Source organism: Scyliorhinus torazame, chromosome 7 (assembly GCF_047496885.1).
Source record: "Scyliorhinus torazame isolate Kashiwa2021f chromosome 7, sScyTor2.1, whole genome shotgun sequence".
Lineage (NCBI taxonomy): Eukaryota > Metazoa > Chordata > Chondrichthyes > Carcharhiniformes > Scyliorhinidae > Scyliorhinus > Scyliorhinus torazame.
In genome coordinates, this window is record NC_092713.1 from 140012274 (window position 1) to 140035844 (window position 23571).

The 23571-nt window shown below is 49.3% G+C and overlaps 1 protein-coding gene across 18 annotated transcripts in view; it reads right to left on the minus strand.

Moving 5' to 3' along the window:
- Positions 1-23571, minus strand: part of LOC140426606 (ral guanine nucleotide dissociation stimulator-like 1) — a 409325-nt gene that overhangs the window by 62878 nt on the left and 322876 nt on the right. For 17 of the 18 annotated variants that reach the window (XM_072511576.1, XM_072511590.1, XM_072511583.1 and 14 more), the window contains 2 exons: positions 15839-15916; positions 14580-14657 (listed from right to left, as the gene is read on the minus strand). In XM_072511576.1, the coding sequence (XP_072367677.1) occupies positions 14580-14657; positions 15839-15916 (156 nt within the window). Of the gene's footprint in view, positions 1-11466; positions 11539-12104; positions 12183-14579; positions 14658-15838; positions 15917-23571 lie in introns of all 18 variants that reach the window. The other variant, XM_072511592.1, reaches the window with a different exon arrangement.

The following is a 23571-nucleotide window of genomic DNA, read 5'->3' on the forward strand; positions in this document are numbered from 1 at the left end:
ATTCCCGTACCAGCCTCCCCGAACAGGCACCGGAATGTGCCGACTAGGGGCTTTTCACAGTAACTTCATTGAAGCTCGTGACAATAAGCGATTTTTATTTCATACAAATTTTAGATTAGCTGTAGAAAAGGGCATGGAGCAATCTGGAGTAAAAATTAGACGTGGTCAATTTCAGTTGGGGGGAGACATGTCTGCCCAGGTTTGAAATCAAAGACTGGCTGGGAAAACTATAGTGCAACTTAGCTTCCATTAAAGAGGAGATGATTCAGGTACAGTCAAGGCACATTCCTCTCATGACCAGGAACATTGGGGCAACAAAGCCAGAGCTGCCTGGATAATGACAATGAGAGAGTGTTAGATAAAGCAGGAAAAGCATGCATATGGCAGATGTCAGGACTATAATATAATTCAGAGCTAGGCCGAATATAAAAAGTTCACAGGGAAACCAAAATAAGCAAAGAGTGTAAGAGAACAGACTTGCCGCCAACATAAAAGGGAATCCAAAAGTTTTTGGCATATAAATAGTATAAGTATGGAAAAAAGAAAGACTGGAGCAGATTTAAGGGCCAAAAGGTGGAACTATGCACTGAGATAGGGGGCATGGTCAAAATACTAAATTGAACCCGTTTCTACCAAGGAGGTGCTGCTCAAATCATGGTGAAACAGAAAACACTGGAAGGGGCAAAAACAGAGAGGCTTTGCATAGACTGGCTGTGCTTAAAAGTTGACAAATCATCGGGCCTGCTGAGATGCAGCCAAGGACGTGAAGGATTAAAGGGTGGACTTTGTGGAGGTTCTGGCCATAATCAACTAACTAAATTCTTCAACAAGGGTCATGTGGTTGGGTCTGGCTAATGTGGTGCACATGGAGTTCCAAAAGACCTTTGGCACAGTGCCGCATAACAGGTTTGTCAGCAAAGTTGAAGCCCCTGGAATAAATGGTACAGGGGCAGCATGGTTACGATGTCAGCTGAGTGACAGGAAAAAGTAGCAGTCAAAGGATGCTTTACGGACTGGTAGAAACTGTAATGATATGTATACATGTATATAACTAAAGGGTTAATTATAACATCTAACTGTAGCACTACGACTAGAGGGCACCACAAGATCCCACAATAAGTATCAGCTCACAAGGATCTTGGTCTCTTTCAACCCAGGAGTGACGAGACAGCAGTAGTGTATGATCAATCACAGCACGTGTAGCTTTGAATCAGTTATTACATTAATATTTAATTACATGATTTCTAGTGATAGTTCTGTCGTGTCGAACTCAATTATAGTTAATAGTTACTTAATAAATTAGTTTGCTTTAAGTTGAAAACTTGTGGTTTCTTCAAGATCACATCATTAGACCTTCTGGAAAAACAGCAACTAGTAACAATGCATATTACTAAACCCAGGTGATATAACAGAAGCTATATATGTCACAATCCCAGCTGAAGTTATAACTGGACAGGCAGATTCCAGAATGGAACCCTTGCTCAAAAGATCGCAACATTTACTTTTTTTAATATATAAAGTGTGGAGGAGCAGAATCTCAGGACTGCTAATTAGTTTTAAGAAAACAACCTTTATTAAAACAGAAAACATTGGATGACAATTCTCCTCGATTCTCCCCTTAGCTTAACAATTAACACAGATCACAAGTACATTTTAAACTACAATGGTCTCATTAACACAAGGTCTCTTTTAAGCACCCAGATGACTGTGGGTAAATACACTCCACTCGGAACTCCAAATGAATGTTGTCTCAGAATCCCCCCAGATGAATGTCACTTTAGCGTTTCTAAACTCCACTGCCAAAAACATGCTGTATAAATCTTCTCTCATACAACTCTTTTCAGAATTATGCTTTCCCTTAGCACTTTGTACTCCAAAATCCAGACCAGGTTTTCCAAATTACACTTGAAACAAAGCTCCCATTCCATTTTTAATCACAAATTCAGTCTAGGGTTTTACTCCAAACCCTATAGAATTTTTTTTGTCTTGACTGCTGTGCTGTGCAAACTGCCCACAATTTCTTTAACTTTTGATTCTCAGACTAAAGTAAAATGGCATCAAACTTTTGATTTACTCTTGAAGGCTGCTGTCCCACTTAAAATCTGGTAACTGCAATTGTCTCTTTAACCCAGAACACTTTGTTAACTCTTCCTTGAATTTTTCTGGGTATTGCCTTGGTCTCTTTCCACTTAACCACAGTCATCTTAAAACCTCTGTCCCAATACTCTGGTTATTTGGACCACCACTTGTATTTTTGGAAGTCTGGTTCTTTGTAGCTCCCGTCCTATCCAATCTTTCTTCAGACTGAGTTGAGAGATGTTCACTCCCATAGGTCCTGTCTTCAACTGCAATCAAATTAGCCAAGCTAAAACTTAAAATCTTCTCTATCTTGTTATCCCCAGTTGCTAAGCAATCACTGCTGGTTTATTTGCTTTCCACACCATAGCCTTCGCCAAGCACACTAGAATCACAGCTGGAACTGAAACCAACCCCACACATACAAATAATAAAAGCACATTACTGTGGATGCTGGAATCCAAAATGAAGGAGAAAATGCTGGAAAATCTCAGCAGGTCTGGCAGCATCTGTAGTGAGAGAAAAGAGCTAACATTTCAACTACAGTGACTCTTTGTCAAAGCCCTTTTGACAAAGATGCATTGGACTCGAAACGTTAGCTCTTTTCTCTCCCTACAGATACTGCCAGACCTGCTGAGATTTTCCAGCATTTTCTCTTTCACACACATACAAATACTTTTGTCCAGCATAAATCCAATTATAGGACTTCCGGGTGCGGCTATGCAGAGCTAGGTCGCATATTCGGCAGCTCCTGCTTGGAACGGACTTTTGGGCTCTTTTACAGGGCCCCCACGGCATTTGTTTGACATTTCCCGGTGTGGGAAGAAGGCGGCAATATTCCCCCGACAGTGTCCCCCAGGAAGGGTATGTCTCTTGGTTGCCAGACACACGCAGAAACAGTGAAAGATTTGGCTGCAACTACAGGATAAACAGGGCCTCTTCCAGCATGCAGGCGGGGGAAGGGCAAGCTTAAAGCTGCAAGCTGAACTGAGGGCCTGTATCAAAGGTGAATTCTAGCAGCAGAGGGAACAACTGTGAAAAGACCTCATCAAGGCCACTGAAGGGACTTCCGGTTGCGGTGATGCCTAGCTAGCCGCACGCTTCGGCGGCTCCAGCTCCGACGGACCTTCGGGCTCTTTTAAGAGCCTCAACGGGGAATTTTTCGACGACGCAACCCGGTGTGGGGCGTGTGAGAAGGGAGTCCCCCCCAAACGAAGGAGGAAAAAACCGGCGGCGGCGGCTGCAGCGCGAGGAATCGTCGACCAAAGGGTCAGAAAGAGAGAAGTACAAGATGGCGGCGGAGAAAGCGCAGGCGACATGGGGGCCTGAGCATGAAATTGTGAGACGGTGCGTGGAGCTGCTGAAGAGGGAGGTGCTGACCCCGTTGCTACAGGCAATTGAGGGGCTCAAGGAGACATTAAAGACCCAGGAGACAGAGCTCCGTGTGGTGGAGCAGAAGGTGACAGATATTGAGGACGAGATCCTGGGCCTGGCGGTTAAGACACAGACGCACGAGGCACTTCATAAAAAGTGTACTGAAAGGATCGAAGCCCTAGAAAATGGAGCGCGAAGGAAGAACCTTCGGATACTGGGTCTCCCTGAGGGTGTGGAAGGAGTGGACTGTGGAGCGTACGCAAGTACGATGCTGAGCTCACTGATGGGTGCTGAGGCCCCTACGGGCCCCTTGGAGGTGGAGTGGGCAAATCGGATTCCGGCGAGAAGACCAAAAGCGGGAGAACCACCCAGGGCGATAATCGTGCGATTTTACCGCCTTAAGGATAGAGAAGAGGTCCTGAGATGGGCTAAAAAGGTGCGGAGTAGCAGATGGGAGAATGCCGTGGTACGGGTATACCAGGATTGGAGTGCGGAGGTGGCGAGAAGGAGGGCGAGCTTCAACCGAGCCAAAGAGGTGTTGCATAAAAGGAAGGTGAAGTTCGGGATGCTGCAGCCGGCAAGACTATGGGTCACGTATCAGGAGAGACACCATTATTTCGAGACGGCGGAGGAAGCATGGACCTTCATCAAAGAAGAGAAATTGGATCGGAACTGAGGGACTGATGCTGCAGGAAATGTTATTGTTAATGTTACGGTGGAAGTTAATTGAGAAGTAAACAGGGAAGGGGGGAGACATTGGGGAAATGTGGGCGCCGGTGAGGGGGGAAAGACGGGACATAGTTGGAGAATGGGGAAGGGGAGGGGGAGGGGAAAGGGAGCTGCGCCATAAGAGGCGGGTCAGGTAAAGGGATGTTCCCGCACCAGAAAGAATAAGGCGGGAAGACAGGCGCAAGGCGGATGGGAGTTCCCCACATGGGGGGGGTCGAGGAGTGAGCAGGAGTAGCCGGGGTCAGTTGAAGTCAGCTGACTTACGGAAGTAATATGGGGGGAGCAATCAAGCTAGAAAGAGATCTAGCGGGGAGGGGAGGAGGGAGGGAGAAGGGGGGGGGGGGGACAACTGGGTTGCTGCTGCGGAAATCCAAAAGGAAATGGCTAAAGAGTGGGTGGGCGGGGATGGTGTGCGACGCTGGGGGAGCGAGCGGGAGCGTGGAGGCGGGATATGGGACTGGCCTAGAGAAGGTAATGGCTAGTCGACACGGGAGGGGGGCAGGTAGCCCCCTAGTGAGGCTGATCACGTGGAACGTGAGAGGCCTGAACGGACCGATAAAAAGGGCCCGAGTGCTCGCGCATTTGAAAGGACTAAGGGCAGACGTGGTTATGCTCCAAGAGACGCACCTAAAGGTGGCGGACCAAGTTAGGCTAAGGAAAGGATGGGTGGGACAGGTGTTCCACTCAGGACTGGACGCAAAGAATAGAGGGGTGGCCATTTTGGTGGGGAAACAGGTCGCATTTGAAGCAAAGAACATCGTAGCAGATAGCGGAGGTAGATATGTAATGGTGAGTGGCAGGCTGGAGGGAATGGAGGTCGTGTTGGTTAACGTGTATGCCCCAAACTGGGACGATGCGGGATTTATGAGACGGATGCTGGGGCGTATACCGGACCTGGAGGTAGGAAACTTGATTTTAGGAGGGGACTTTAATACGGTGCTGGACCCGGGGCTAGATAGATCCAGCTCAAGGACCGGAAGAAGGCCGGCAGCGGCCAAGGTACTTAAGGGGTTTATGGACCAAATGGGGGGAGTGGATCCATGGCGATTTCTTAGACCTAGGGCTAGGGAGTATTCCTTCTTCTCCCATGTCCATAAAGTGTACTCCCGGATAGATTTTTTTGTTTTGGGAAGGTCGTTGATCTCTAGGGTGGAAGAAGCTGAGTACTCAGCCATAGCGGTTTCGGATCATGCCCCACATTGGGTGGACCTGGAATTAGGAGAGGAAAGGGAGCAGAGAACACTCTGGCGATTAGATGTGGGACTGATGGCGGATGAGGGAGTGTGTGCAAGAGTGCGGGGGTGTATTGAGAGATACCTGGAGGTCAATGACGACGGCGAGGTCCCTGTGGGAGTGGTATGGGAAGCACTAAAAGCGGTGGTCAGAGGAGAGCTGATCTCCATTGGGGCCCACAAAAGGAAAACAGAGGCCAAGGAAAGGGAAAGATTACTGGGGGAGATTTTAAGGGTGGATAGGGAATTTGCAGAGACCCCGGAGGAGGAATTGTACAGGGAGAGGAGACGACTCCAGACGGAATTTGACCTTCTGACCACCAGAAAGGCGGAGGTACTGTGGAGGAAGGCACAGGGGAGGAGGTATGAATATGGGGAAAAGGCGAGTCGCCTGTTGGCTCATCAATTGCGAAAGAGGGCAGCAGCGAGGGAAATAGGAGGAATTAGAGACGAAAGGGGAGACACGGTGCGAAGGGCAGGAAAGATAAATGAGGTGTTCAAGACCTTCTATGAGGAACTGTATAGGTCTCAACCCCCAGAGGGAGAGGAGGGGATGCGGCAGTTCCTGGACCAATTGAGGTTCCCGAAAGTGGAGGAGCGGGGGGTGGTAGGCCTGGGGGCACCGATTGGGGTGGACGAGGTTATTAAGGGACTGGGAAGCATGCAAGCAGGGAAGGCCCCAGGACCAGACGGGTTCCCGGTGGAGTATTACAGAAAATATGTGGACTTGTTGGCCCCGTTGATGGTGAGGACGTTCAATGAGGCCAGGAAAGGGGGGACTCTACCCCCGACGATGTCGGAGGCGACGATATCGTTAATTTTGAAGAGGGATAAAGATCCGTTGCAGTGCGGGTCCTATAGACCCATTTCATTGTTGAACGTGGACGCCAAATTGTTGGCAAAGGTACTGGCATCGAGGATAGAGGACTGTGTCCCGGGGGTGGTGCACGAAGACCAGACAGGGTTCGTAAAAGGGAGACAACTGAATGTTAACGTGCGACGACTATTAGGGGTGATAATGATGCCCCCAGTGGAGGGGGAGGCAGAGATAGTGGCGGCAATGGACGCAGAGAAGGCATTTGATAGGGTGGAGTGGGAGTATTTATGGGAAGTGTTAAGGAGGTTTGGGTTTGGGAACGGGTTTATTAGCTGGGTTAGACTTCTTTATGGGGCTCCAACGGCAAGCGTAGTTACAGGTCGACATAGATCGGAGTATTTCCGACTATATAGGGGAACAAGACAGGGATGCCCGCTGTCTCCATTGTTGTTCGCGTTGGCAATTGAACCTCTGGCCATGGCGTTGAGAGACTCCAGGAAATGGAGAGGGGTGATTAGAGGGGGAGAAGAACACCGAGTCTCGTTATATGCGGATGACCTATTGTTATACGTGTCGGACCCAGCGGGGGGGATGATAGAGGTTATGCGAATTTTGAGGGGGTTCGGGGATTTCTCGGGGTATAGGCTAAACATGGGGAAGAGTGAATTATTTGTGATACATCCAGGGGACCAGAGTAGAGAGATAGAAGGCTTGCCTCTAAGGAAAGTGGAAAGAAACTTCCGATACCTGGGGATTCAGATCGCTAGGAGCTGGGGAACCTTGCACAGACTTAATCTGACACGGTTGGTAGAACAAATGGAGGAGGACTTCAAGAGGTGGGACATGCAGCCTCTATCGCTGGCGGGCAGGGTGCAAGCAATTAAGATGATGGTCCTCCCGAGGTTCTTATTTGTATTTCAATGTCTCCCTATACTAATCACTAAGACCTTTTTTAATAAAATAGACAGGAGCATCACGAGCTTCGTGTGGGCAGGGAAAGTTCCGAGAGTAAGGAGGGGGTTCCTTCAGCGTAGTAGGGACAGAGGAGGATTGGCACTACCGAACTTGGGCGATTACTATTGGGCCGCCAATGTGGCAATGATACGTAAATGGATGATGGAGGGTGAGGGAGCGGCGTGGGAAAGACTGGAGAGAAAGTCCTGTAAAGGGACGAGTTTAGAGGCGCTGGTGACGGCGCCGCTACCGATCTCACCTAAAAAGTTTACCACGAACCCGGTGGTGGCGGCAACATTGAATAGCTGGGGACAGTGGAGGCGACAGAGAGGGGTGCGGGGAGCCCTGGTGGGGTCCCCAATCAGGAACAACCATAGGTTCGCCCCAGGAAGAATGGATGGAGGATTTCAGAGCTGGTTCCAGTTGGGAATTAGGAGGGTGGGAGATTTATTTATAGATGGGACTTTTGCGAGCTTGGGAGCATTGGAGGAAAAGTATAAGTTGCCCCGGGGAAATTTCTTGAGATATATGCAGGTGAGGGCATTTACTAGACAACAGGTGAGGGAATTTCCATTGCTCCCGACACAGGGGATACAGGACAGGGTGCTTTCAGGGGTGTGGGTCGGAGAGGGCAAGGTGTCAGAGATTTACCGAGAGATGAGGGAAGAGGGGGAGGAGTCGGTGGGCGAACTAAAAGGAAAGTGGGAAGAAGAACTAGGGGAGGAGATAGAGGAGGGTATGTGGGCTGATGCCCTAAGCAGGGTAAATTCCTCTTCCTCATGCGCCAGGCTTAGCCTGATTCAATTTAAGGTGCTACATAGAGCACACATAACGGGAGCAAGATTGAGCAGGTTCTTTGGAGTGGAGGACAAATGTGGGAGGTGTGGCGGGAGCCCGGCAAACCACGCACATATGTTTTGGGCATGCCCGGCACTGGAAGGGTATTGGAAGGGAGTGACGGGAGTGATTTCGCGGGTGGTGAGGGCCCGGGTCAAACCAGGCTGGGGGTTAGCTCTATTTGGAGTTGCGGAAGAGTCGGGAGTGCAGGAGGCGAAAGAGGCCGACGTTGTGGCCTTTGCGTCCCTAGTAGCCCGGCGCAGGATCCTACTCATGTGGAAGGAGGCGAAACCCCCCGGACTGGAGGCCTGGGTAAATGATATGGCGGGGATCATTAAACTGGAGCAGATAAAGTTTGCCCTGAGAGGATCGGCTCAAGGGTTCACCAGGCGGTGGCAGCCATTTCTCGACTACCTAGGGGAACGTTAGAGGGAAGACAGATGACCAGCAGCAGCAACCCAGGGGGAGGGGGGGGGGGGGAGGGGGGGTTTAGTTTAGGTCAAAGATAAAGGGGTTTTGTTACTTGTGTATTGTTTAAAATTTCTGTATTGTTATTGTTGCGTTTGCTTTGTAAGAGGGGAAAAATTGTTGTTTGGGAAAAAATTTTCAATAAAACATTTATAAAAAAAAAAAATAAAAAAAAAAAAAAAAAAAAAATAAAAAAAATAAATCCAATTATAGGTTTTATCCTTCCAGGAACAGAAACAAATTAAACCCACTTAACACTACACCCCATTTCTAATGTTCAGCAACACAATTATAAATCCCTTAAAACTACCTGTGGGTTCCTAACATAGTTACAATCCTCATGAGGTCTGCGTTAGGATCAGTGCTTTGCTGGATCCACATTCATAATGTACAGGGCAACTGCAAATTTTGAAGTGACAAAACTTGGAAGGATTATGAACTCACTTCCAAGAGGACATTAATAGGTTGGTGGAATGAGTGGACAACCGGCAGAATAGACTTAACGTAGTGGAATGTCATATGATTCATTTTGGTGGAAAGACAAGGGAAGGCCCTACAAAACAAAACCTATAATTCTAAAGGGGGTGTAGAAGCAAAGGGACCTGTTAAGGTGGCAGGGCAGTTGGAGAAAGTGGCTGAAAAGGTAATGTGGAATCCTGGCCATAATAAATCATAGCACAGCGTACAAAAGCATGGAGGTCTTGCTGTACTTTTATAAAACTCTGGTTTGACGCCAACTTTATTGCCCCAAATTTTGGACACCACACTAAAGACGGCATGAGAGGGGCTGTAACAGCGATTCATGCGAGTGGTTCCAGGGATGAGAAACTTCAATTATGAGAATACAAGGGTAGGTTGGAGAAATTTGGGCTGTTCTCACTGGAGAAGATCAAAGAGGTTTGATAGAGGTGTTCAAAATCATGGACAGAGCAGACAGGAAGAAACAGATTCCATTAGCAGAAGGATTGGAGAACCAGGGGACACGGATTTAAACAGGTCTGGCAATGAAGTGGGGAAAAACTTTTTAAAAATTAAAAAAAAAGTTTATGGATTAGGATCGGTCTTCCTGAAAGTTTGTGGAGGCAGATTCAATTAAGGGTTTCAAAGAGAACAGGATAATTATCTGAAGCAAAAGTTCTGCAGTGTTAAATTGGGACGAGGCAAGTTGCTCTTCCAGTGAGCTGTCAGACATAACGAAACACAGGCGCTGGGGGGCCCTACATAAGCTTAACTTCACGAGGCTGGTGGAGCAGGTGGAGGAGGAATTTAAGAGGTGGGACGTGCTGCCACTCTCCCTGGCGGGTAGGGTGCAGTCAGTTAAAATGACGGTGCTCCCGAGGTTTTTGTTCCTGTTCCAATGCCTCCCCATCCTGATCCCTCGGGCCTTCTTCAGGCAGGTTGACAGGAGCGTTATGGGGTTTGTGTGGGTGCAGAAGACCCCGAGGGTGAGAAGGGTGTTCCTGGAGCGGTGCAGGGATGAGGGAGGGTTGGCGCTGCCTAACCTCTGTGGGTATTATTGGGCTGCCAATGTGGCGATGGTGCGTAAGTGGGTGATGGAGGGGGATGAGGCGGCATGGAAGAGGCTGGAGATGGTGTCCTGTGTGGGCACGAGCCTGGAGGCGCTGGTGATGGCGCTGCTGCCGCTTCCTCCAACGAGGTATACCACGAGCCCGGTGGTGGCGGCTACCCTCAAAATTTGGGGCCAATGGAGACGTCACAGGGGGGAGGTGGGAGCCTCGGTGTGGTTCCCGATTCGGGGGAACCACCGGTTTGTCCCGGGGAGGATGGACGAAGGGTTCCTGAGTTGGCACAGGGCAGGTATTAGAAGGATGGGGGGACCGGTTTGTTGTCAGGATGTTTGCGAGCCTGGGTGAGCTGGAGGAGAAGTTTGGGCTCGTCCCGGGGAACACCTTCAGATATATGCAGGTAAGGGCATTTGTTCGGCGGCAGGTGGTGGAGTTCCCACTGTTGCCGCTACACAGGGTCCAGGACAGGGTGCTGTCGGGGGGGTGGGTTGGAGAGGGGAGGATCTCGGCAACATATCAGGTGATGCAGGAGTAGGAGGAGGAGGCCTCGGTGGAGGAGCTAAAGGGTAAGCAGGAGGAAGAGTTGGGCGAGATGACGAGGGGACATGGGCAGATGCCCTGGGAAGAGTGAACTCTTCCTCCTCTTGCACGAGGCTCAGCCTCATACAATTTAAGGTGCTGCATAAGGCTCACATGACCGGGGCAAGGATAAGCCGGTACTTTGGGTGTGAGGACAGGTGTGTTAGGTGCTCATGGAGCCCAGCAAACCACACCCACATGTTCTGGGCGTGCCCAACGCTGCAGGACCTTTGGAAGGGTGCAGCGAGGACGGTGTCGAGGGTGGTAGATTCCAGGCTCAAGCCGGGCTGGGGACTCAATATTAGGGGTGGCAGAGGAGCCAGGAGTGCAGGAGGCGAAAGAGGCCTGTATTCTGGCCTTTGCGTCCCTGGTAGCCCGGCAAAGGATTCTTCTTCAGTGGAAGAATGCGAGGCCCCCCAAGCGTGGAATCCTGGATCAACGATATGGCAGGGTTTATTAAATTGGAGGGGGTGAAATTTGCCTTAAGGGGATCGGTGCAAGGGTTCTTCAGGCAGTGGCAGCCGTTCCTAGACTTCCTGGCAGAACGTTAGAAGATGGTCAGCAGCAGCAAACCGGGGGGAGCGGGGGGCTCGTTTTTCTTGAGGGGGCGTGTATATTTGCCTGTGTGTTGATGAAGGCTGTTAATTTATTATTTATGTATGGGGGGTGGGGGGTTGTTCTTTTCTTTCCGTATTTTGTTGTTGATAGTGAAAATTTGAATAAAATTTTTTATTTTTTAAAAGACATAAAACAGCCACCTTCGGTGATGTAACCATTCTACGATTCTATAATCATAAAGGCATTGCCGGCTCTCCAGCAATTTTCTTTCACAATATTGTATTCCGAATTAAGCATAATTTAGCATCAAACTTCCTTCCCAATTATTGCACTTGTTCCCGGAGAACCTTCATTCCCCTCACAGTTTGGCCAGTCACATTTTTCATAACTGGAACTGACCAAGTAATTTAGAACAAGCAAATGCATCTACATTAAACCCCCCAAAAGACCCTATGGACTTGAGATTCAATATTTCAAACCTTCAGCCATTGTCTTTGTTAAAAAGGTCACACTCTAGATGAATGATTGCACTAGACAGTCATACAGTAGCTCTCACTTTTATCACAGGGTTATTTGTTTGCAGGACACAACACGGAGGCTGGAATAGGGAGACCCATTTCTCCAATATTTTACTCTTGCTGTATACTCCTGAAAATGTCAATTGGAGGTAAATAACTCAAGACCTTGATATTGAAGGGCAAACAAATTTTTAATTTTGCATTAAATAATTTCCAATCTTTTATTTTGATACAATTTTGTTCCTTTTATATAAAATAAACTCTTTAACCTCAAGGAATAATGGAGAAGCAGTCAAGCATCTTCTATATTGCTTTTGGTCCAGTCTGCTGCTCACTGACCTACATGGGGAAGCTCCTACATAATCCTAGCTCCCCGGTAATTCCCGTTTCAATTCCAAATGAAGCATCATTCACTCGCATATCAGATTAAACTTACTTGAGGATTACTGCACTCTTTTCTGACAAACTTAGATTTTCATCTACCTCAGGGTATGAAATGTCAAATCTTTCATAGCTACAATTGGTCATAAAACACAAGTTAAATAATTTAAACAGCACTTGCAGCTATAATCAAATCCATTAAAAATCCCAACCGTAATATTTTGCTCTTTTTATATCTGCCTGGATTTTTTGAATGCAATGGTTGGAGGAATAGGTGGAAAAGAAGAGAAGGAACGAGCCTCTGCACTAGAGATAGAACTCCAGGCTTAGGGCCTCTAAAGTTCAAAGTTTTCCATGGACGACTGTAAATTCAACCCTTATCACAAACATCCGAACTCCCCATTCAATCTAGGGGACCAATGTAGCAATTTCTGACTGCCCAAACGCGCTGCAGTTTAATTTCAAAAAAACGATTATGGGTCGTTTTATTGAAAAGATAATCTGATTATTTTTATTTCCTTCAAAGAACAAAGAAATGTACAGCACAGGAACAGGCCCTTCGGCCCTCCAAGCCCGTGCCGACCATGCTGCCCGACTAAACTACAATCTTCTACACTTCCTGGGTCCGTATCCTCCTATTCCCATCCTATTCATATATTTGTCAAGATGCCCCTTAAATGTCCCTATCGTCCCTGCTTCCACTACCTCCTCCGGTAGCGAGTTCCAGGCACCCACTACCCTCTGCGTAAAAAACTTGCCTCGTACATCTACTCTAAACCTTGCCCCTCTCACCTTAAACCTATGCCCCCTAGTAATTGACCCCTCTACCCTGGGGAAAAGCCTCTGACTATCCACTCTGTCTATGCCCCTCATAATTTTATAGACCTCTATCAGGTCTCCCCTCAACCTCCTTCGTTCCAGTGAGAACAAACCGAGTTTATTCAACCGCTCCTCATAGCTAATGCCCTCCATACCAGGCAACATTCTGGTAAATCTCTTCTGCACCCTCTCTAAAGCCTCCACATCCTTCTGGTGTGGCGACCAGAATTGAACACTATACTCCAAGTGTGGCCTAACTAAGGTTCTATACAGCTGCAACATGACTTGCCAATTCTTGTACTCAATGCCCCGGCCAATGAAGGCAAGCATGCCGTATGCCTTCTTAACTACCTTCTCCACCTGTGTTGCCCCTTTCAATGACCTGTGGACCTGTACTCCTAGATCTCTTTGACTTTCAATATTCTTGAGGGTTCTACCATTCACTGTATATTCCCTACCTGCATTAGACCTTCCAAAATGCATTACCTCACATTTGTCCGGATTAAACTCCATCTGCCATCTCTCCGCCCAAGTCTCCAGACAATCTAAATCCTGCTGTATCCTCCGACAGTCCTCATCACTACCCGCAATTCCACCAACCTTTGTGTCGTCTGCAAACTTACTAATCAGGCCAGTTACATTTTCCTCCAAATCATTATATACTACAAAGAGCAAAGGTCCCAGCACTGATCCCTGTGGAACACCACTGGTCACAGCCCTCCAATTAGAAAAGCATCCCTCCATTGCTACTCTCTGCCTTCTATGGCCTAGCCAGTTCTGTATCCACCTTGCCAGTTCACCCCTGATCCCGTGTGACTTCACCTTTTGTACTAGTCTACCATGAGGGACCTTGTCAAAGGCCTTACTGAAGTCCATATAGACAACATCTACTGCCCTACCTGCATCAATCATCTTAGTGACCTCCTCGAAAAACTCTATCAAGTTAGTGAGACACGACCTCCCCTTCACAAAACCGTGCTGCCTCTCACTAATACGTCCATTTGCTTCCAAATGGGAGTAGATCCTGTCTCGAAGAATTCTCCAGTAATTTCCCTACCACTGAAGTAAGGCTCACCGGCCTGTAGTTCCCGGGATTCCTAATAGCTCAGAGCTTATATTGAGATGGGAGGGCACGAGGAAAAAGGGGGGGGGGGGGGTGCAGTGTGTAGGAGAGAAAACCACTTCTACATTTTATCCTTTGTGTAGTCCAGAATTGCCTACCTGAGCTAAACACCTGAAGTCTTGGATAGGTAAGCAATTTTCCAAAGACATTTGGATGTTGTGTGTTATGGGTCAGAGAATAAGTCTGTGCTGGTGAAGCGTCATGTGATGTTCAAGTGACATCAGTAGTGCGCGCAGGAGCTTTCAGTGCTCCATCTTCATTTGTACGAGCCACACCTCTCAAGAAAACCAAGATTGTGAACATCTCAGTAACCTTTCTCTTTGCGGCTAACTTAGAGATATAACATGTGTTGAGAGTTCTTTTTTTGCAAACTCTAATTGTTAGAACAATGCAAGTATTAATGAGCAGTCAAACAGTTCCATTAATGTCATTACGAAGTCTAGAATGGGTGTCCACTGCACTATTACATGCCTTTGTGGAATGTTTCTCCATAGTTTTGCAGGAATCACCAGCTCTCCAGCAACTCCTTTTCACATTGCTGTATTCCGAATGGAGCAGAATTTTAGTCACACATCAGATCAAACTTACTTCCTGATTACCACACTTGTTTCTGGTGGACTTTGATTCCCATCTTCCCCACAGTTTGGACTGAAGCTATTTCCACAGCTGCAAGTGATGATGAAGCACAAATTAATGATTTTTAAACAAGCTCTTGCACCCACAATTACAAATTGAAGACCAAAGAGGCAGCATCACATTTCCTGAGCAGTTGGTTTAGGTGAACAAGTCACACTCCAGATGTATAACTGCACCAAACGGCTCAATGTCCAGACATATCTATCAGAGGTAGATAACCAAGGCTCAGTGATTTTCCTCTGCAGTGTTTTGGATGTTTTGTGCTGATCCAGGGCTGAATTTTCCCAGGCCATTTGTAATCAGCACAGAGACAGGCCACACGTCAGGAGGGTTTACTGCCTGGGAGACTACCAGGTAAAGTGTGGCAACTTTCCAGTCGTTCCTGGCAGGGTGGGGCCGTTCCTTGGTAAGTGCTTAATGGTGCACTGCAAGATATTCAAGGACATCCCTTACGACTCCCCACCCAATCTCTGTAACCTACAAACTTGCCAGGCCACAAATCCCCAATCTATCTCATGTGTGTATCTTAGTGGACACCCCCTCATTGAGGAACACACTTCATTGGATCCGCTGCCATTTTAGTGTTGCCCATTCGATAACTCTCACTTATTGGACGGGCAACTCCAGGGGAGGGAAAGAGTCATCATCCTTAACTGGATAACAACAGTCTTCTAATTTTCTGCTGTCTATGACATGCTACCCAGAGTCCTGCTGCCAATGAGTGTGAAGTCAGCTCCACTTTACAGTCCCTGTCACTCAAATTTTCATGCCCCCTTTTAAAAAAAAAAAAGAGTGCCCAATTCATTTTTTCCAATTAAGGGACAATTTTAGCATGGCCAATCCACCTAGCCTGCACATCTGTGTGTTGTGGGGGCGAAACCAACGCAAACACGGGGAGAATGTGCAAACTCAACACGTCCAGTGACCCAGAACCAGGATCGAACCTGGGACCTCGGCGCCGTGAGGCGCCACTGCCCCACCGTGCTGCCCTTTCAAGCCCCTTTTTTCTTTAATTCTGTAATCTCTAGGAACAAAGCAAGTAATAGAGGGAGAAAAAAGTTTCTTAATGTCATTTCTATGTTTCTTAGACTGCTAGGGAATGCCTTCATGAGGAAGTTCTTGGCAGCAACAGTAGGCTTTCAAGCAATTCCCTTTTACATCATTGGTTTATGGATAAATCATAGTTTAGGCACACATCAGATCAAACTTACTTCCCGATTACTCTGCTCATGTTTATGGAATTTGGATTTCCATTTTCCTCACAGTTTGGACTGTCAAAGATTTCATTCCTGCAATCAGTTATAAAGCACAAGTTAATTTCAAACAAGTCTAAGTGGATTACATACAAAAGAATCGCTGAAGACTATTTACCATATCAAAACTTGGCCAGCTAGCTTCATTAAAACAGGTCACACTGCTGGTAATGGTACCACAGATAATTATCATTTGCACCAAAACTTCCAAAGACTGTTTACAGGACACTGCAATGATGCTGGGGTAGTAGTGGAACATACATCTTCAACATTTTACCCTCAATGTTGCGGTGCAAAACTGTGCAATTTGATGCAACTAACTTGAAAACTTGATACTGAAGTGGAAGCATTTTTTCAGTGTAGTGTTCTAGTTAGAATTTAAGAAATCTCTCTAATCTCTGGGAATAGCACAAGTACTAGACAGGCAGTCAAGCAGTTCCTCCAATGGGATTTCTATGGCCTGGTATGGTGTTCACTACACTAATACATGCCTTCATGAGGAAGTTCCTCGATAATCTTACAGGAATTGCGAGCTCTCCAGCAATTCCCTTTCAAATTGGTGCATTCCAAAATGGAGCAGAATTTAGTCGCACATTGCAATAAACTGATTTTCGGATTACTGTGCTAGTTTCCAGAGAACATGGATTTCCATCTCCCTTGCAGTCTGGATGGTCACGTGTTTTCACATCAGATAATACACAAATTAAAGACATTTACAAACAAATTCATCAATAATTCAATGCATTATAAAACCCGAAGACTCAGTATTTCGACCCTTGATAAGCTGGTTTTAGCTAACAGGTTACAAATGGCTCCAAATATATGACTGCACCTTTCACAAAGGTTTGCAGGAGGTCATGGGTGGGGAAAGAGAGAAAGAGAAAGAGGGGGAAACTGATGTAGCGTGGGGGCTGCAGAAAGAGATGGGACACCGATTTCTTGAAAGTTTTAACTCATACTGCATAGTCCACAAATGTCAGAGGCAAAGATGATCTGGATATTGAAGGTCAAGCAATTTTTCACTGAAGATTGTTGGATATGGTGTTGATACAGAATGGAATTTTTGTTGGTGATGGTGTCAGGAAGGGAGCCAGACATCTTGCCGATGCGGCATGAACATCCGCTGCATGGCGGCCAATTAAAGTCGGAGACGGTGGTATTAGTGGGAATGCCAGTGGACCAATAATCCAGTGACCAATACTCAGGGAACACAATTTCAAATCCCGCACAGCACCGGTGGAATTTACTTCCAGATTTATTCAATTTAAAAGCTAGTCTAATGGTGTCCACAAAAACTTTATTAATTATCAAACTCCATCTGGTAACTAATGTTCTTTAGGGAAGGAAACCGGCCTATCTGGTCTGGCCTATACGCAACTCCAGACCCACAGCAATGTGGTTCACTTTTAAATGCTCTCGGAAATTACCTAGCAAGCCACGCCGTTGTATCAAGCCACTTAGTTGTATCGAACCTCTAAGTCACAAAAGGAATAAAACCTGACAGAACACATAGCATCTACCAGAACACAGCAAATACATCACACCTGTGGTGAACCACTGCAATAGATGAGAGGTCGGACCCACACTACAGGTTCGCCGCTAGCTCCTGCCGGCTGGCTCCGCCCACGAAGAACTGTATAAATATGCATGACCTCCATTGCCCTGCCATTTCGCCAGCTGCAGCAGGAGGCCACGCATCTGACTGTAACAAAGCCACAGTTGTACACAACTTTAGTCTTTGTGCAATTGATCGTGCATCAATTTATTAGTCAGATTTTCCACAGAATGGATATCAGAATTAAGCCCGATCGCCTGCAGTTGGATCCACACTCGCCCGACGCCAGAAAAGACTTTACTCACTGGCTAGCATGTTTTGAGGCCTACATCAAGGCTGTGGACCCCGACCAAACGGAGGATCAGAAGATAAACGTCCTGTATTCAGACTGAGCACCAGCGTGTTCCCGTTGATCCAAGATGGCACGAATTACACAAAAGCAATGAAACTCCTTAAGGAACACAACATGCAGAAGGCGAATACGCTCTTCGCCAGGCATGTACTCGCCACCCGCTCGCAACTACCTCGTGAGTCCATCGAAGACTTCTGGCGGGCCCTAATTCCACTCGTCCGGGACTGTGACTGTCAGACCGTTACGGCCGCCAAACACGTGAATCCCCTCATGCACTATGCCTTCATGACGGGGATTGAGTCGGACCGCATCAGAGAATGACTACTGGGAGGGGCCACGCTCAAACTGGTGGAGACAAAAACTGGTGGCGCTCTCCATGACGGTCACATGCCGTAACATACAATCGTACCCCTCCCGCCACGCTGCCCACCCTTCTACTCCTTCCTACCCCTCCGGGACCCCGCCGACGACCTCTCCTCAGCCGGGGCCCTGCCTTCCCAATACGCCTGCGCCGCACGCCGATCCGCAGACCCTGGGGGTACATCAGCGGTCAGCAGAAGCACCCCCGCCAATACTGCCCGGCCCGCACGGTGCAGTTTGTAAAGCCTGCAGTAAAAAGGGCCACTTTGCGGCGATGCGCCAGGCCCGCGCAGTCGCGGCCGCTATCGCCCCTCCCCCACGCCAGCCGCACAATGGGAGCCGCCATCTTCTCCTCCCAGATCCATGTGCGACCAATGGGCGCCACCATCTTGTCCCCCTTCGGCCACGTGCACCCCATGGGCGCCGCCATCTTGTCCCGACCCCGCAATGTGCGCACCATGGGCGCCGCCATCTTGTCCCGACCTCGCAATGTGCGCACCATGGGCGCCGCCATCTTGTCCCCCACAGGGTCTCCGGACATCCCGACATTAGAACCGCACACGCTTGCCACCCGAAGCATCCATTGGCTGCCCGCAGCTTGCTTCGATGACCACCTCTTCGACGACGGTTAAAATCAACGGCCACGCAACCTCATGCCTGCTGGACTCCGGGAGCACCGAAAACTTTGTTCACCCAGATACGGTAAGGCGCTGCTTCCTCGCAGTCCACCCTGCCAATCAAAGGATCTCCCTAGCCTCCGGATCCCACTCCGTCCCGATCCGAGGCTTTTGTACAGTCACCCTCACGGTCCAGGGCGTAGAATCTAGTAACTTCCACCTCTATGTCCTTTCTAATCTCTGCGCTGCACTCCTGTTGGGCCTAGACTTCCAGTGCAACCTCCAGAGCCTCACCCTCAAATTCGGCAGGCCCTCCCCCCCCCCCCCCTTATTGTTTGCGGCCTCGCGACCCTCAAGGTCGATCCCCCCTCCCTTTTAGCCAATCTAACTGCGGATTGCAAGTCCGTTGCCACTAGGAGACGACGGTACAGCACCCAGGACAAGACCTTCATCAGGTCGGAAGTCCAGCGACTGCTTAAGGAGAGTATTACCGAGGCCAGCAACAGCCCTTGGAGAGCCCAAGTGGTAGCGGTTAAAACTGGGGAAAAACACAGGATGGTCGTGGACTACAGCCAGACCATCAATCGGTACACGCAGCTCGACGCATACCCCCTCCCACGCATATCTGATATGGTCAATCAGATTGAGCAGTACCGGGTCTTCTCAACAATTGACCTGAAATCCGCCTACCACCAGCTCCCCATCCGGAAGTCGGACAGGCCATGCACTGCCTTCGAGGCGGACGGTCGCCTCTACCACTTCCTTAGGGTCTCTTTCGGTGTCACAAATGGCGTCTCGGTCTTCCAAAGAGAGCTGAACCGAATGGTTGACCAGTACGGTTTGCGGGCCACCTTTCCATACTTAGATAATGTCACCATCTGCGGCCATGACCAGCAGGACCACGATGCCAACCTCGATAAATTCCTCCGCACTGCCACTCTTCTCAACCTGACCTATAACAAAGAGAAGTGTGTGTTCAGCACGACCCGGTTAGCCATTCTCAGCTATATAGTCCAAAACGGACTTAACGGGCCCGACCCCATGCGCCCCCTCATGGAACTTACCCACCCCCACTGCCCCAAGGCCCTCAAACGCTGCCTGAGGCTCTTTTTCTACAATGCTTAGTGGGTCCCAAACTATGCGGACAAGGCCCGCCCATTCATTCAGTCCACTCAATTCCCCCTTGCGGCTGAGGCACAACATGCTTTCGCCTGCATCAGAGCAGACATCGCCAAAGCTGGGATGCGCACAGTAGACGAGTCACTGCCTTTCCAAGTAGAAAGCGACGCTTCAGACGTCGCCCTTGCCGCCACCCTCAATCAGGCAGGCAGACCCGTGGCATTCTTTTTCCACACCCTTTATGCCTCGAAAATGTGACACTCATCCGTTGAAAAGGAGGCCCATGCTATCGTTGAAGCTGTGCGACATTGGAGGCATTACCTGGCCGGTAAAAGATTCACTCTCCTTCATGTTCAATAACACACAGCGGGACAAGATCAAAAATGATAAAATCTTGCGGTGGAGAATCGAGCTCGCCACCTATAATTACAAGATCTTGTATCGCCCCGGTAAACTCAACGAGCCCCCAGACGCCCTCTCCCGCGATACATGTGCCAGCGCACAAGTGGATCAACTCCGGGCACTACACGACAGCCTTTGTCACCCGGGGGTCACTCGATTGTACCATCTGGTCAAAGCTCGCAATCTGCCCTACTCCATCGAGGAAGTAAGGACAGTCACCAGGGACTGCCAGGTCTGTGCAGAGTGCAAGCCACCCTTCTACCGGCCGGACCGTGCGCGCCTGGTGAAGGCTTCCCACCCCTTTGAACGTCTCAGCGTGGATTTCAAAGGGCCCCTCCCTCCACCGACCGTAACACATACATTCTCAGTGTGGTCGATTAGTACTCCAGATTCCCCTTCGCCATCCCATGCCCCAATATGACATCTGCCACCGTCATCAAGGCCCTCAGCACCATCTTCGCTCTGTTCGGTTTCCCCGCCTACATCCACAGTGACAGGGGTTCCTCATTCATGAGCGATGAGCTGCGTCAGTTCCTGCTCAGCAGGGGTATAGTCTCCAGCAGGACGACCAGCTACAACACCCGGGGAAATGGGCAAGTAGAACGGGAGAATGGGACGGTTTGGAGGGCCGTCCAGCTGCCCTACGGTCCAGGAACTTCCCAGCCTCTCGCTGGCAGGAGGTCCTCCCTGACGCTCTCCACTCCATCCGGTCACTATTATGCACCGCCACTAATAACAACACCCCACAAAAGTGTTTTTACCTTCCCCAGGAAGTCCACATCTGGGGTGTCGCTCCCGACTTGGCTCGCTGCTCCAGGACCGGTCCTTCTCCTTAGGCACGTCCGGCTGCACAAGGCGGACCCCTTGGTGGACAGTGTTCACCTGCTCCACGCCAACCCTCAATATGCCTACATTGAGTTCCCCGACGGCCGCCAAGATACTGTCTCACTCAGAGACCTGGCACCGTCAGGTTCCACCACCCCCCCAAACCAACGCACCCCCCCCTCCCACCGCGTCGCCGATATTGACCCCACCAGACACCCCCCCCCCCCCCTCCCCTTTTCCACACAAGAGGACAAAGAGGACTTCTGCATGCTCCCGGAGTTCCCCGATGACTGGCCAGCATCAGCACTGCCACCATCATCGGTGCCATCTCCACCACAGCCAGCACAGACTTCGCCGCCACCGTTACGCCGCTCCCAACGAAGCACCAAAGCACCGGACCGGCTAACCTTTGACGGACTCCGGACCTTCAACATGGACTTTTCTTTCCCTACCACTGTACATAATTGCACTAATTGTATATAGTTTCACACCACCCCCGCCGGACTCATTTTTAACAGGGGGTGAATGTGGTGAACCAATGTAATAGGAGATGTAAGGTAGGACCTGCACTACAGGTTCGCCGGTAGGACCTGCACTACAGGTTCGCCGGTAGGACCTGCACTACAGGTTCGCCGGTAGGACCTGCACTACAGGTTCGCCGGTAGGACCTGCACTACAGGTTCGCCGGTAGGACCTGCACTACAGGTTCGCCGGTAGGACCTGCACTACAGGTTCGCCGGTAGGACCTGCACTACAGGTTCGCCGGTAGGACCTGCACTACAGGTTCGCCGGTAGGGCCTGCACTACAGGTTCGCCGGTAGGGCCTGCACTACAGGTTCGCCGGTAGGGCCTGCACTACAGGTTCGCCGGTAGGGCCTGCACTACAGGTTCGCCGGTAGGGCCTGCACTACAGGTTCGCCGGTAGGGCCTGCACTACAGGTTCGCCGGTAGGGCCTGCACTACAGGTTCGCCGGTAGGGCCTGCACTACAGGTTCGCCGGTAGGACCTGCACTACAGGTTCGCCGGTAGGACCTGCACTACAGGTTCGCCGGTAGGACCTGCACTACAGGTTCGCCGGTAGGACCTGCACTACAGGTTCGCCGGTAGGACCTGCACTACAGGTTCGCCGGTAGGACCTGCACTACAGGTTCGCCGGTAGGACCTGCACTACAGGTTCGCCGGTAGGACCTGCACTACAGGTTCGCCGGTAGGACCTGCACTACAGGTTCGCCGGTAGGACCTGCACTACAGGTTCGCCGGTAGGACCTGCACTACAGGTTCGCCGGTAGGACCTGCACTACAGGTTCGCCGGTAGGACCTGCACTACAGGTTCGCCGGTAGCTCCTGCCGGCTGGCTCCGCCCACGGAGAACTGTATAAATATGCATGACCTCCAGTGCCTTGCCATTTCGCCAGCTGCAGCAGGAGGCCATGTATCTGACTGTAATAAAGCCACAGTTGTACCCAACCTTAGTCTTTGTGCAATTGATCATGCATCAACACCCAACACTGTTGACCTTGCAAAGTTCCCCTTCCAAACAGAAGTTCTGTGGGCTTGTGCCAAAATTGACAGTGCTATCCCTCAGACTAGTCAAGCAGCAGCCCAACAGTGTTCATACAGAATTACACCTTACAATGTCTCAGACATCACTCTCACCAAACCTGGGTATGTCCTGTTCCACCTGCACAATGGCATACTCTCGAGAGGGAGTTGTCCTGGGAGTCCTCAACTTCAGCTCTGGACCTCAATCTCATGGACTCAGGTCAAATATGGGCAAAAAAAAAAAAAAAAAACCTTCTAATGGTCACTGTCCCCCTCAGCTGAAAGATTCTGCTCAGCTGAAGAACTAAAAAAAATTTCAAGGGTGTTGGCCAACATTGTCTCAGTCAGCAATTTTTACTGCCTACTCAAAATTGCCCTCGAGAATGTGGTGGCGAGCCACTTCACCGAACCACTGCAGTTGATGCCTTATCAGAACATCCTCAGTGTTCCAGGAATTTGGCCCAACAACTGTGAAGGAACAGCGATATATTTCCACGCGAGGGTGGCGTGAGACTTGGAGGAGATCTTGCAGGAGATGGTTGTTTCCATGATCGGCTGCTCTCGTCCTTCCGGGTAGTTGGAGGTCATCGCATTTGGAAGGTGCTGTCGAAGGAGGCTTGGTGAATTAGTACTCCTAATTGGAGGAAGCATTGAAGATGGCAAGGGGACAGATTATTCTCTGGGTGGGGGAATTCAATGTCCCAAGATTGGCTCAGTAGCACCACTACAAACTGAGCTGGTCATAGCTGCTGGAAGATGGTGAGGGATAAGGAGGGGAAATCTATTTTACTTCATCCTCACCAAACTACTGGTCGTAGATGCATCTGCCCATAATAGAATTAGTATGAGTGACCACAGCAGTCCCGTCTTCACATTGAGAATAGTTTCCATCACGTTGTGTGACACTACAACTGTGGAC